At 32.1% G+C, this 14396-nt stretch overlaps 1 protein-coding gene across 1 annotated transcript in view; it reads left to right on the forward strand.

Moving 5' to 3' along the window:
* The first annotated feature begins 248 nt into the window (after nucleotides 1–248).
* The window catches only part of LOC108371228 (prostaglandin D2 receptor), a 30391-nt gene continuing 16243 nt past the window's right edge, over nucleotides 249–14396 (forward strand). The window contains exon 1 of the mRNA XM_017626734.1: nucleotides 249–612. Coding sequence (XP_017482223.1) covers nucleotides 362–612 — 251 coding nt within the window. The 5' untranslated portion in view covers nucleotides 249–361. The remainder of the gene's footprint in view (nucleotides 613–14396) is intronic.

Here is a 14396-nt window from a genome sequence, read left to right on the forward strand (position 1 = left end):
TAAGCCACTCGGCGTCTAAGTGGATTTGAATGTAATTTATGCAACAATAAACACATATAAATAGCAAAAAATTGTTTGTGAATTAACTAAACTTTGCGGTAGCAAAGGTGCTTCAAGGCATTTTGTAAAGTGTTTTTGATTGAAACGTGTTGTTGTTCTTGTGGTTTGTAAGCAAAAAACTGCGATTTATTCTTATTTTTTTCATGTAAATAATTGCGAACTATTAAACTTACAAAAATATTATTAAGTGTACATTTGTCTGGCTAAGAACATATGTACATACCTACATCTGCTTTGGCAACACCTTCATTTCGTTGTACAAAAAAAAATAAAAACGTAATTAATAGTGGAAATAACTGATATGGAGAATACCAGTGTTCTTTCATTGATCTCGCTCGAAGCTGAGGAGTCGACGAGTGATTTCGCTTGGAATGTCAGCTCAACTGCATCGCCAAGTGTTATTGCCCAGCCGCTCGCGCTCTATCACAACCGCCGCCGTTTCTTATTCAGCGGTATTGTACTACTGCTCGGCGTTATTGGAAATTCTTTGGCGCTGTTGATTTTGGCGCGCAAAAAGGCTACTAAAAATAGCAAATATACGTTAATGTTGCGGTAAGTATAAGCATTTAGAAATCTAAGTAATGTCACAAGTGAGAGGGTAGCGAAGCGAATGCCTGCTTTAGCAAATATTTGTAAATACAAACATATACACATACGTACAAACACATTTATAAACGCTGGACCGAAGCATTAGCGGCTGCACCACTTAATTGGTGCACTGGCCGATTGGTGTTCAAATGAGGTTCAAGGCGGCATAGTGGACACTTTATTGGTGTGTCCGTGCGCTGCTACTTAGTTCAAAAATTGAGCCACGCTCGAAAAATTGCCTCATAAATTCAGTTTTGGTAGTACATTGTTTATCAGACCCATCTGTCTAGCCATACCTAGTCAATCAGCTAGTATTTTACAAAGTTCGGACCGTTGCCGGTTCGAAATTTTCACATATTTTGGACTAGATACATATAAGATTCGGACTCAAAAGCGTTTTCTAAAGCATCTTGGTACGATTTAAAATTATTAAACCCGTTTTCTCAAGTAAATTTTAAAAATGATCTGCTTTTCGAATACATCTTTGCAGAACAAAATTTGTTTTAAAAGGGCAAATAAATTTTAAAATACAATTGATCAGAGGGCCCTTAGACTTTCAATTTTACTTCACAGACGAACATATCTACAAAAAAAAAAACTACTAAAAATTCAATATAAAAAACTATTCTGAAATTATTAAAATTCGAGGTCGCTAATTACGTATCTGATATCAGTTTTCCTAATTCGCAATAACGAATCCAAGCAGATATCCAAAATAATTATCATCCTAATATTTGGGATCAAAAACGTTGCCTTGTTTTGAGAGACATTTTTTCGTCTTTTTTTTAATAATTATTTACGAGAAATATCTTTTTTCGTCTCTCGGGACGATTATTTTCTGAAGGAAATTATTTACGTCTTCTTATAATAATTATATAGGATTTTTATCTCGTTCCACGTTTTCTCTTAATAGTATTGGTACATGTATAGCCGATTTCATGAAATTAAGCGCAAATATCTCAACCTCATCTCGAGAGATGCAAAAAATAAAAGTCCCATATAATAATTATGAGAAAACAAAAAATAATGTCCACCATAAAATCATCGTCCCGCGAGGAAAAAAAAATATTAAAGTCTTAGAATATTATTAGGAGAAGATGAAAAAGCTTTTAGTCTAACGATTTTCGTCTCAGGTGACGAAAACCACTTCCCCATTGTTCAGTAATAAGTATACAGCAATATTTATTTTATTTTATTAGATATGGGCCATCCCATGTAAAAGATGAAAACGAAATAAATTTTAAAATGCCCAAACTGCCTCTATTGCAGTAGTAACCTCTTTTTGAATAACCAAATTTCATTAATCTGTTGAAAAATATAAAAAGAAGGATGTTGTAATTTTTATCTACGGAAACTTTTACTTCATGCATAATTATTGTACACAAGTTACAAGGACATGGTGGGACACAAATTTAAATATTTTTTTATAATTCTATAAAGATTATATAAACGTAATTTTTATTTAGAACGAAGGCATAGAGTTCATATTTTACAACGCAAAAACATCTTTCGTGAAAATTTAGAAATTTGGGAATTTAGGAATTCATCTTTGAGTGCACAAGGGTGTAAAATAGTTATTTTCAGTGCACCACCAGTCACATTCATTCAAATGATAGTTACATAAAATCAAGAAATCGTTGGGTATTTTTGTTAAAGTAATTTTATACATTAATTATCGTTCTATTTCAAAAATATCTGTTGTATAAGTTCCGACGACATAGTTATAATTCACAATTGATCGCATTCTGGACTGAAAAGTCCCAGTTGTCACAATAGAATGGAAATTTTTTCTAAAATTTTCTTATTTGAAGCCAAAATGCATGTAGATGCTTTATGAGCATTTCTACATCAAAAAATAAGTTTTGGAAAAATATGTTTCTTTTTCGATGTTAAGTGCTCGATATATGGGTAATTCTCACAAACTTCTTTTTTTTCTTAATCGTGAGCACATGTCTGAAATTTTTAGTATACGTTCTCTCAGCTACTAGAATACAAAATCCGAACCGTAATTCCTTCTGAACTTTCCCTGTCTCATGCATGTGTTAATCTCAATGTGTATACATTTTTCTTCTCCGACTAATTAAAGCTTGTCACCAGTGATGCTGAGCAAATTTATAACACCAAATGTTGCCGTCTGACTATCTGCTATGAAAAAGTTCAGAAAGTCAAAATATTACTTAATATTAGGAATTCTATTTCCAAGAGCTCTTATCGCAGTCATTTTCGATGTCTTAGCAGCATACATGAATAGGTAGGTATATGATGATTTATTACACAATATGTGTTGTTAGAATATTCTGCAGATTTGATGAGACCGTTATGTATTTAGCTAATAAATATCGACATAAAAATAGTACTATTTTGGCGCTTATACTTTTGCTAAGTATTTGGCCGGCCGTCTACACCAAATTGTGGTGTGTGTAATATTGTTACGCAAATAGAGGGACCTACAGTTAAAAGCCGCCTCCAAACGGCAAATGGATTTTATGAGAAGCTTTTTTATGACAGAAAAAAATTTTCTAATTTAGATGTTGCTCGGACCAGCGGATGTACGCAAAAAAAGTTTTAAAAGAGTTGAAGGCTTAAAGTAATTTCGAAGGTTTTTCATGATTAAATTCACTGGCACAACGGCATTTTTCCAAATAAAATAACCGTGGAATATTTAAAAAAAGGCGGTATCATACTTGCCATTTTCGTTCCCACGACACTCGCTTCTACACAATCGAGCGACCCAGATTCATATCTCACCAAGGATGGCCACTTTAGTATCATTCCTCAAAAATGCTTTGGGGAATTTGTACGCTGTTACAATAACAACAAGCATTTTCGTTGAGTTTTATTTAATTTAATTGCACTTGTCTTTGTACTACGGCTACAAAATTTCAAAAATTTATTTTTTATTGGGTCCGTCATTTTGAGTTTCTCCAACCTGACCTCACATTCGTAACAAGCGGTCCCAAGAATCCCAGAGAAAAACGTTTCAACCGGACCGAATCGATTTTAATTTTTTGGCCCCATATTGGATTTGCCATTATGAATTTTTAAAATCATGCTCTAGGTTCTTAATCAGCAACATCAAATGTTAGATTCTCCGATGGCACAAAAGTTGTAAAGCAAAATCTAATTTACGGATAGTTTAAACGCCATATTTGAGACAACATGTTGAATTTTTCAAGAGGCCACACTGTTTTCAATGGGAGGCGTCTATGTTATAATTTTAAGACATTAATTTGTATAATCCGTCGTATATAACTTCGGCCATCGTACTGTACCGATTGACGTGATAAATTTACGCCACTTTCCTTACATGGCTATGTTTGTCACGTTCCTGGTCCTGATTTAACCCGCATCCATCGTTTGTATCAAATTGATGCGAATTTCGAAAACATGTTAAAATATTAGCATTTACCCGTGGGTTTCACCCCACGTCTGAAGGATAAAAAATTCCACACCTATGTTTAGTGCTACGCCCCCTTTTACAAACTCATTTATATATACTTTACTATAAGCACCTATATGGAGTATGGAATTAATTTTATTTTTCTCGACACCAAGTTTCACTGCCCTACCACAAATATTTCAAGAGATATACAACATGAAAGTTTTAGTTAGTACAAGAGATGCCACGCCCTCTTTTCCAGTACTGCCCATTTTCCTCTGTGACTATAACCTTCCCGGGGTAAAAACAAATAAGTGTGCAAAGTTAAGTGCGATTCCGAAAGTTACTCATACGCCACGAACACCTACGCTTTTCTACTCATATTTCATACAAAAAATCTTTGCGCATTTTCATTTGACCACCCATTATTTCGTATTTATCCATCGATTTTCTTCATCAGTAACTTGTTTTTTTTTTTGCAACAGAACAGGCTTTAGTACAAATGCAAAAATTCGGCACAGAACCTGTTATTATTTTAATTTTTCTTCTGTTAAAGTTTGATTTATTTCAGTTTTTCATTAAAAAATAATAAAAAAAACTGGATTAGCTAATCAATTTGACAGAAACTATCAGCCCTATCGGAAAGCGATGTATATATGGTTTATGGAGAATGTCATTAGCTTTCATTTGTCGTATTGTTTTTGTAGATTTTTAAATTGGTTCGTAAGATATACGTGATTAAAAGAAAAAAAAATTTTTGCTTTAAGCTGAATAACGGTAAATTGCAAATATCTCGAAAACGTATCCATAGAAAAACAAATTAACCCGATTTTCGGAATCACCGAGCAATTCCACATATAAAATTGGATAGCGACGTCTGGAGAACAAAAACCAAATTTGTGATCCAGTGTAGTTAATGTTTTGATTTTTTTTAGCGACAAATGCGTATAGATCTTTCGAGCATTTTTATTCTTATTATAAGAAAATGAATAAACGTTGGTCGTTAGATAATAAAAAATTAAAAAAAAAACATTTCATTGAATACTAGGGTCTTTTCCATATGTATCAAATTGATGCACAACGTACTTTCGCGTTACAAAAAATTTTCGTTGGGTGTGGGCTAAGCATCGTACAACATCGTACGCATAATGCTCCTCAATATTAGTCAATGCAATAAAAGATACAATACAAAATGTATGCCCTAGGAAAATCATATTTGCGCTCACTAGGAATGTAATTCTTGTCAAATAATCCCGGGATTTTCGGGATTTGTAACTTGCACTAATGGCAATAATTGAAACTACTTTTCTTGACCAGTATTGGCTATATTTATTTTTTATTTAATAATTACGATTTTTTTATAAATGTCTAGCTTATTATATGTACATATAACACCGCGCGATAGTAAATTTTAAACACAAATATCAATATATTCGCGAAATCATGGGCCAAATATAGTAAAATTGCGTTTTTAGTTTTTTAATCTGTAATCCAAAAATGATTTAATCATTTCAGTGAAATGTGCTTAGGGAAGAAGTATGGGTATCAAATTGAAGAGGAAATTCTTTATAATTTAATCAGATTAAATGTTTTGGTGCCTTGCTTTTAAAATTTTAGCCTTGAAATTTCACAATATTTGTTTCGAATTTCGGCCTTCTAACTTTATCAGCTTAAAATATTACCTATTCGGTGTTGTGAATCCAAAAAAAAATTTTAATTTTTTTAATTCTAAAGAAATTTACTCTTTCATATGGTACCCATATTTTTATTCTACATTGCATTAAATTTTTTAAATAACTTTTGGAATTAATCCTACTTTGCATTGAATTTTTTGCATAATTTTTGGAATTAATCACATCATTGAAATTACAAAGTCCTTTAAAATAAGTCCTTCTACCTTTATCAGCTTAAAAATTTAATTTTTTTAAATTCTAAAGAAACTTCCTCTTTTATTTGGTACCCATATTTTTATTCTACATTGCATTAAATTTTTTAAATAACTTTTGGAATTAATCATATCTTTGAAATTATAAAAAATATAAAATATCTTTAAAATAAATCCTGATGTCAGAGAGAAAAAAATAAAAACGCCACTTTAAATATAAAGTAGGTTTCAAACCCATTTATTTATTTTTTTTATGGTAGGAGAGCTTCTCAAACAATATAGAAGTAATTTTTTCTATTTAAGTTGTGTAAAAGCAATGAGTAAATCCCGGGATCGTAAAAAGCGAAAAAATTAGCATCCTTAACTCCAATACAACTGATTGTTCAGATAAGAGTTTTTAAAACATAATTCCTATATTTAAGTAGTTATCCGTAGCTAGTTTAAATTTTATATTTTTACGCCAAAAATGTGGAAATGTATTAAAGTTGAATTTTCTTATATGTATGTGTGTATGTGTATATGAATGAAGCCTTTGGCATAGCCGAAAACAGCTCTGGCACAAAGTTTGCACAAAGAAGGAAGAAAATTGTTTGCGAGTACATGGGCAGGTAGCCTACATAGATGTTTAGCAATCAAAAAGAGTGAGCTTAACAAAACATAACGAATAGCAATATGCAGCCAACAAAAATACACACCTAACTACATTATTCGCACTTCTGTGCGTACAACGTTTGCTAAAACCAGATTTGGTGTAAAATCGTTTAAGATATTAAAAGCTTTTATTACGTTGCTTCCTTCTCCCTTATTTAATTAGAAAAGTTGGGTGCCTTGCTTTTTGACTTCAGCGGGAAGACGTACTCATAATTTCTAATTTAATTCCCACTTCAAGTAGAGAATAAAGTTTAATGCATAGTACATAGAAGATACATACATATGTACATACATATACCCAGTGGAAAAAAAAATATTCCAGCCATAAAAGTTGTGCACAGTTCATTTATGTATTTTAATAAACTCTTACTACTTTCTTGTTGAAATGCTTGGCTGGGCCTTATTAAGTGAATTTTGTCGTTGTTTAATTTTAGGGCTTTTGCGGTTAGAATAATAAAACTGCACATATATGTATATGTATTATTGTGAATGCGTTTTTTTTTTGTAAACTGTAAACAAAGCAATCAGCAAATGAAGAATTTTAATATAACTGTTTATAGACATTTAGAAAGCTCTATTATTTGTTTTAAACACCGCAACTGAATAATTAATTACATAGGGTTACAAAAAAAGTTCACAGCGGCGAAACATTTCTATAAAGTCTGGATTGTATTATTTTGCTTTTCAGTGTCAATTTACCCTTCGCTCGGCTAAATAGATTTATCAAATAATTTTTCCCTTTAGAAATATGTAGTCATAGGGGAAATTCAATTACCGAATCAATAGCATATACTATATATGTATGTAAATTAGAAGAATTTGTTTTGCTTTAATGAACAAATTGATTAATATGTATTACAAAAAAACAGTGTCTGCATATTGAACCAAACCTCTATATCCCCATGTTCTTCGACGCCCTGAATGTGAATCCGAAGGTAAGTAGGGAAAAATTCATTGAATAAATTCTGATTCCTGAAAAATTCGGAAGTTCTGGTGTGGCGAATTCCTTAAGAAGGATCGAAAGACTTTCGACTTTGTTCAGAAAAGTGTGATTTCCGACAAATTCGGATGCTTTGGTTTAGTGAGGAGTAACATCTACTATTTTGGGTGTGTGTGTATGTGTAAGTCTGATAGCTTTTTTTTCAAAACACACGCAACAAATTTAAATGTTGAGCTCCCATTAAATTGTACTGGCTAAACACATTATTTTTGTAGGTTTTTCTTTCTTCCGTTTTTCACACAAAATAATTGCAAAATTTTGTATGTCTATTTTAATATGATGACTATGGAAGAAGTGACTTGCATCCTCTTCTTTACTTCTTGGTCACGGGCTCAATCCCTGTGGCACGGCACGGACGCTTGTTTATTTATTTTTTTTTTTATATATTATTAGGTCCAATAAAAATATTGATGAAAATAATTGGCTCCCAAAATAGATTTTTTGCGTTTTATGACGATGGGAAATAATTCCATTAAAAATAGAAATTGCGCACCAAAATCTGCGGCCCTATTCTCATACCAAAAAGTATGTCGGAGGGACTTGAAAATTTTATGTTTTTATTATGACTTATTGAGTATATGACAACGTCGAAACAATGTTTATGTTTGCATTAAAGTTTTAGGCGCAGTAGTTAAAGCAATTGTTATGCGATGAACTTTCTCATTGGTGCGGGAAGAAGGCCGTTAATCATTGAAAAGTCTCAGTGTGTCGTAAGTTGCATATTTTTACTTTTTTTGCATTCAATAAATATTTCTGATAACATTCCTGTTCAAAAAAAATTAATTTCAAAGATCCGTTAGCATTGGCCTCAGTAATGAAGTTCTTGTGAAAGGAAAGGGAAAGAAAGGGTCGTCACTCGAATTTGTAGAAAATGAGTTCGATCCTTGGGCCGCTCATAAATCGCTTGTACACAAACGAAGGCGAAAAGATGATGATTCGGGTCACCCACAAGAAGAAATTAACTTTTATTTAAATTGTCAAGTCCAAGAACTAAAGCGAAATATCATCGACGCACAGTGTGCGTAAGCTAATGTAATTCCCTTTCACGTAAAAATATTAGCATTGAGCCACAATTACTCTTTGACATTAAAAAAATTTGCCAAAAATAGTGTTCTTCGAAAAAAACATGCAAAATCCACCGCATTTGTTCCAAAAAAAAAGTTTTGGTATTTAATATTATACTTGTAATATAAATTTTGAGACGAGAAACACGACTCCACTCTTTAAAAAATGAAAAAAATTTAATACCTCAATTTGGACTAAAACCCCCTAATAGCATGTTTTATACAAAATTTAAGCACTTGTTTACGGCACTACAGCAAAATGCTGAGAAATCTATTGTTTCTTCGGCAATTTTGCTTAGAATTACACGTAGAGTCCTAGTCCATAGTCAAAAAATTCCCCATAAAAATTGACCCGCCCTAATGTATTCAGTCTTCAGTTTTGCAGAATTTAGCGTAGCTGAATTTCCCAGTAAAAGTTTTTCAACTGCAATATAATCAATAAACGATCTGTTTCATAGATAAGTTAGTTGGGCTTTTTCTATCATTGTTGTTGGAGCGAATACAACATATGCAACATATACATACTTATATATGTATATTACACATGCCATACATCAGTATATGGCTCATTCCACAGTGATGGGTGTGACATTTCAACTCACATTTTAAGCTGTAATATAAAATTATTTAAAACGAGTATTTTCTAATAGGTTACCTAGAAAAACAAAAACTCGAAAATAATTTAATCCAAACGAGTTAAATGAATTATTTTGAGCATGAATACACATTATTAAACAACTAAACTAACTTCATTTCTCAAAAAATCGAATTTTACGAATACATAAAAGATTCTGCCACCTAAATACGGGATAATCCTTGATCGGACTCTTCATATCGACTGTCTGTCCTACACTTTTAATGAGGCTGTTACCTGTCAAACCGTATGAGATACTGTTTTTGCCCTGATAAGTGAAGTGATGGTTTCTTTTCATCCGTGACAGCATAGCTTAAGTTTTCCTATCGCTTGAGCAACATATCTTTTTCTGTATGTGATCACAAACAGATATATGATACATTTCAGATCAGCAGATATGTAGCGGTAGCAGTCCTTGGCGGAATTTTATTAAAATTTGTCAAACTTTAAACAGTGATGGGTGTGACCAACATAATCTGTTTTTTTTTCCGAAAATAAAAGCATATAAATACTTAAAAGCAATTCGCACATATTCGCCTGTGTCATAGCCTTACTTTCGTAAGCTTTTTTACACTGTCCAAGATGTGTTTTCCTTCAAAAAATAACTATTTCGTGTATTTTGTGACGGGCGTGACATTAAAATATTTAGTGCTTGCCCGGAAAACTTGAAAATTACACTTTTATAATGCTGACGAATTGTTTTCTCCACTGACCGTTTAAACAATGCAAAAAAGACAATAGACTAAGAAAATTAGTCTTGTAAATTTTTAAGAAAATTAAACTCTCATATCTGATTTTGAGATAAATTTCGAAATTTCGCCTCTCAGTCTTGAAAATTAGATTTATTACTCTTGCTTACTAGTGTATTATACACTCAAATTCTTAAGTTTATTTTCGTTTCATTCGGCATCGATTACCGTAGAATGAGCCATATCTAAAAAATAAAATACCGAGACTTTGCATGGGAATTCCCGTAGCGTCATAAATTATTGCACAAACTGGTATAAATATACTTGAACTTACATATGTGCATATTTACAAAAACAATTAACTATTACGTATGTACATAGCATGTATGCATAAGTTAGAGGAATGTAAGTTGTTGTTGCATGACAGTATGACAGCCTCATACAATTTTCTAATAAATTGGAAAATGTTTCGGAGAAAATGCTGAATGACACAGCTAAAGTTATGCATTGCATTTTAGTATTTTTTAAATCAATGATGTCTCGTTAATTATGGCATACGTACATATTGCTGTGAATATCTTTAGTACTAATTAGTAAGTGTTTTAGTACATATAAGTGTTTAGTAAATATTGCAATAAAAATGGGTATGCTCTTCTGATGCGCAGTAAGATATTTCAATGCATGTGTGGGGTTTTAATTTCAATTGAGTTTTTCAGCAGAATAATAATATCTTATCTTCTAATCAGTGTGTGGATAAATTTACTATATATTAGGTGGAAATCAATTGAAGTTAGGTACACTTTCAAAACACAAAGTCCTTTTTATATCTGAGCGCAGTTGTACACATAACGGTTGTTTGTATCAGCCTAAAATCGTGATAGATATAGACAAATGTATACATAAATGCTCAGAATGAAAAGAGAAATCGATTAAGCCGTGACTGTCAGTGCGTCCATCTGTACACACGATAACTAGAGTAAAAACTGAGATATCTTAACGAAGCGTGGTATGTGTATTTCTTTTTTGAGCGAAGGACAAAATGGGACACGAACCAAACCTACCTCTCGCATAAAGGTAGCTCGCAAAAATAGATAAACTTTGATAAATTAGTAACTACTGAAATTTATTTTGTTAAAATTGCTTTTTACAATATCCCAAGAGTTTGGATCTGTTTCAAAAAATCTATGTTTATACCTGTAATTTCCTTGTTTAGTATAGTATCGAAAAAAAATTTTACTACAAAATATTTACATATAAAATACTTACCAATTAGGTAAACGTTTCTAAATTAGGTTTCCATTATTATTTATTTTTAAGAAAAACACAGCAGAAATTTACCGTTATACGGGAAGTGCGTGCAGTTTTAGTCCGATTTAAATAATTTTTAACGAATTGCTTTTCCGTACCAAGGTTATTAAATGCACTGGGTTTGGTAGAAATTGATAAATCGGTTACCGAGATGCGCATTTGTGGTCATAAGTGAGCGGTGCCACGCCCAAAATCCAATAAAGTACAATAATCAATTTTGAGTCAATTAGCTTCAGTAGTTATTGATTTATTACAGTTTTCGTGTTTCTGTAAATTACCGTCATATGAGAGGTGGGAGTGGCTATTGCTTGATTTCACAGATGTTCAACAAATTTCTTAGCTGGGTCCTAAACAAGGCTCGTACCGAGTTTGGTAGTGAAGCGGCTTCTAAGATACAGTATTTGATTATAAGTAGGCGGGGTCACGCTCCTTTTCCAAAAGTTTCATAATAATATCATTTTGGATCCAATATTTACTGAAATATCGTAGTTTGCATTTTTCGAAAGTACCATTATATGAGAAGGGGGCGTGATTACAGTCCGATTTTTCCCATTTTCAATAGCAACCTACCTTTGATAAAGGGCAACCTACATACTAAATTTTGTTGAGATACCTCAATTTTCTTTCTCGAGTTATCGTGTACAAGGACGGACAGACAGTCACCGCTTAATCGATTTCTCTTTTCATTCTGATCATTTATGTATACATTTGTCTATATCTATCTAGATTCTTTCAGGCTGTTATAAACAACCTTTTTGCGAACAAAGTTACATATAAAAATACCCTTGTGCACAAGTGCGCTCTGGTATAAAAATACACTAACACTACAAAGCAAACTTTATCGGGACCATTTGTAATTAAGTGTTTAATTATGATGTAAAAAAAATTAAGATAAAATTAAGATAAAACTCTTTATGAATAAAAAAAAAAAATGATTCCTGGTAAATTGTTTAATTTAAATATTTGGTGGAAAAATATTTTTAATTTTTTGACTCTCCAAAGAGAAATCGGCACAAAAATTTATATGATACATATATCTCTGACAGTGGTCAGACTGATTGAAGGGGTGAGACTGAAAAAAATCTTTCATTTGATTTTTTAAGTACCACCGTAATGTACACACAGATATTTAGTGTCCTAATGGGTACTTTATATACAAAAGTATTTAAGGGCCGTTTTCTCAAGTAGGTTTCAAAATTAATCTGCCCTTTAAACATAAATTTTGTTGTGAAAAAATATGTTTAAAGGGCAGATAAATTTTAAAACCTACTTGAGAAGACGGCCTTCAGTATGCCGATTCGTGGTCTTAGATGAGTATTTCAATTAAACATCTGAATCCTGCAAAACACTCTGGCTTTACTAAATTACAATTAGAGCTATGTGTGCACAACCGCTACCCGGCAAGATTGCAAAACAACCAAAGTGGTTTGTTATCAACAAATTTGTGAAAACTGTATTTTATTTTATTGAAAAATCTTAAGTGAATGTTTTAGTCATTTGTCATTTGAATGAACTAAGTTATCAATTTATGAAGGATTAAGGCAAAATCAGCTTTTAGTTCTCATTAACTTATTTGGAACTTGGGAGCACAATTGGAATGGGAGGGAGTGCTGTTGTCAGCGTTTCTAAGAATTGCTATTGTTGCGTCTAATATCAATCAACTTGAAAGTATTTATTTTTCTTCTTCTGATATATTTTCAAAACATTCACTAATTAATTTAACTACTATTTACAAAACATTAATATGAATATAATATACATAGATACATATGTAAATAACTTATTTTTAGAATAACAAATTTACTGTAATGGCGACTTGGCCAATTACCAAATGTAGACAAGATTTTTTGTTTGCAATTCAATGTCCAAACGAAATATTTCGCGTGGGCTTAGAAATGCAAACAACGCTTTTAGATGCATATACTACGTATGGATGTGTGTATACGTTGTTTGCATTTCTCATAAGCTAGGAAACCAATGATAAAGATTTAAAAATATTGCCAAAGAAATAGAATGCAAAAGCTTATGACAGCTCGTTGTTTGAGTAAATAGGGGCATCGGTAATGATAAACACAATCATTTGTATGATTTAGCACATTTGTGTTGAGCACAGGAATTTAATGGGCGACGATGATGTCGAAATAAAAATGTCGATATGAAAATGTCTTTTATATATGGGGCGTTCCATACCAAAACGGACGGGGCTCACACTTCATGTGTTTTCTTTGATTAAAATTTTTAGGGTTGTTGCATAAACATAAATAATAAATAAATATGGAATTTGAGCTTGATTAATACATTTTTAAAAACTTTACAGCACAAAAACAAAAACAAATCGATTTAATAGTTTTCCAAATATCTCGAGAACGGAGCGAGGAAAAAATTTGAAAAAAACACACATACACACATAAAAATTCTCTTTTAAAAAATTTGAAAATTTTTTTTCTTAAAAAACTTTTCACATACAATTTTAATGATAAAAAAATTAGTTTTTGAAAATGTGCCATCTCAAAAAAAATTTCAAAAAAACACAATGGTAGCTCTATTCGCAATATTTAAGTGTAGTATTATGGGGTGCAATCTACAATAATTTGAGTTATAATTCTTTTTTACACCGAAGTTGAGTAAAATGAGTATATGTGACCTGTAGCCCGTTTCTGTAACTTTTCTCTACCGATTATTTCTCTACTGGTAGAGAAAATACGTCACTCTCACCTACTAATTAGCAGTAGAGAACAGGGCGGCGAATTCATATCTCAATTCGCCTTGGTAGAGAATTTTTACAGAAACGAGCAAGGCGAATTTATATAAGGTGGTGTTACTAGCTCAGCTGATTTTGTGTATGTGTTTCGCCGCACGGCTTCTGCTATCAAATTGAAAAATTTTGTTTGAATTTCTACACACACTCTTACAGATTTTGACAGTTTATGCCGCCAAAGCAAAAACAAAATACATGTAAATTTTTGTTTTTGTACTCCTGCTATCACCTTATATTAATTCGCCTTGGAAACGAGCTACTGCTCCACGAAAAGGGAGCTTACGTGCGAAAACTAGTTTTCTGTGAAAAAGCTGTTAAAAGTAAGCAACTCAGTTCGTCAGTTTCTCATTATCTCGTTAATTGTTCTCCGCGCCGGACGT

This window comes from Rhagoletis zephyria, unplaced genomic scaffold (assembly GCF_001687245.7).
Source record: "Rhagoletis zephyria isolate East Lansing unplaced genomic scaffold, Rhagoletis_zephyria_1.1 Rzeph_scaffold_04807, whole genome shotgun sequence".
NCBI classification, from domain to species: Eukaryota; Metazoa; Arthropoda; class Insecta; order Diptera; family Tephritidae; genus Rhagoletis; species Rhagoletis zephyria.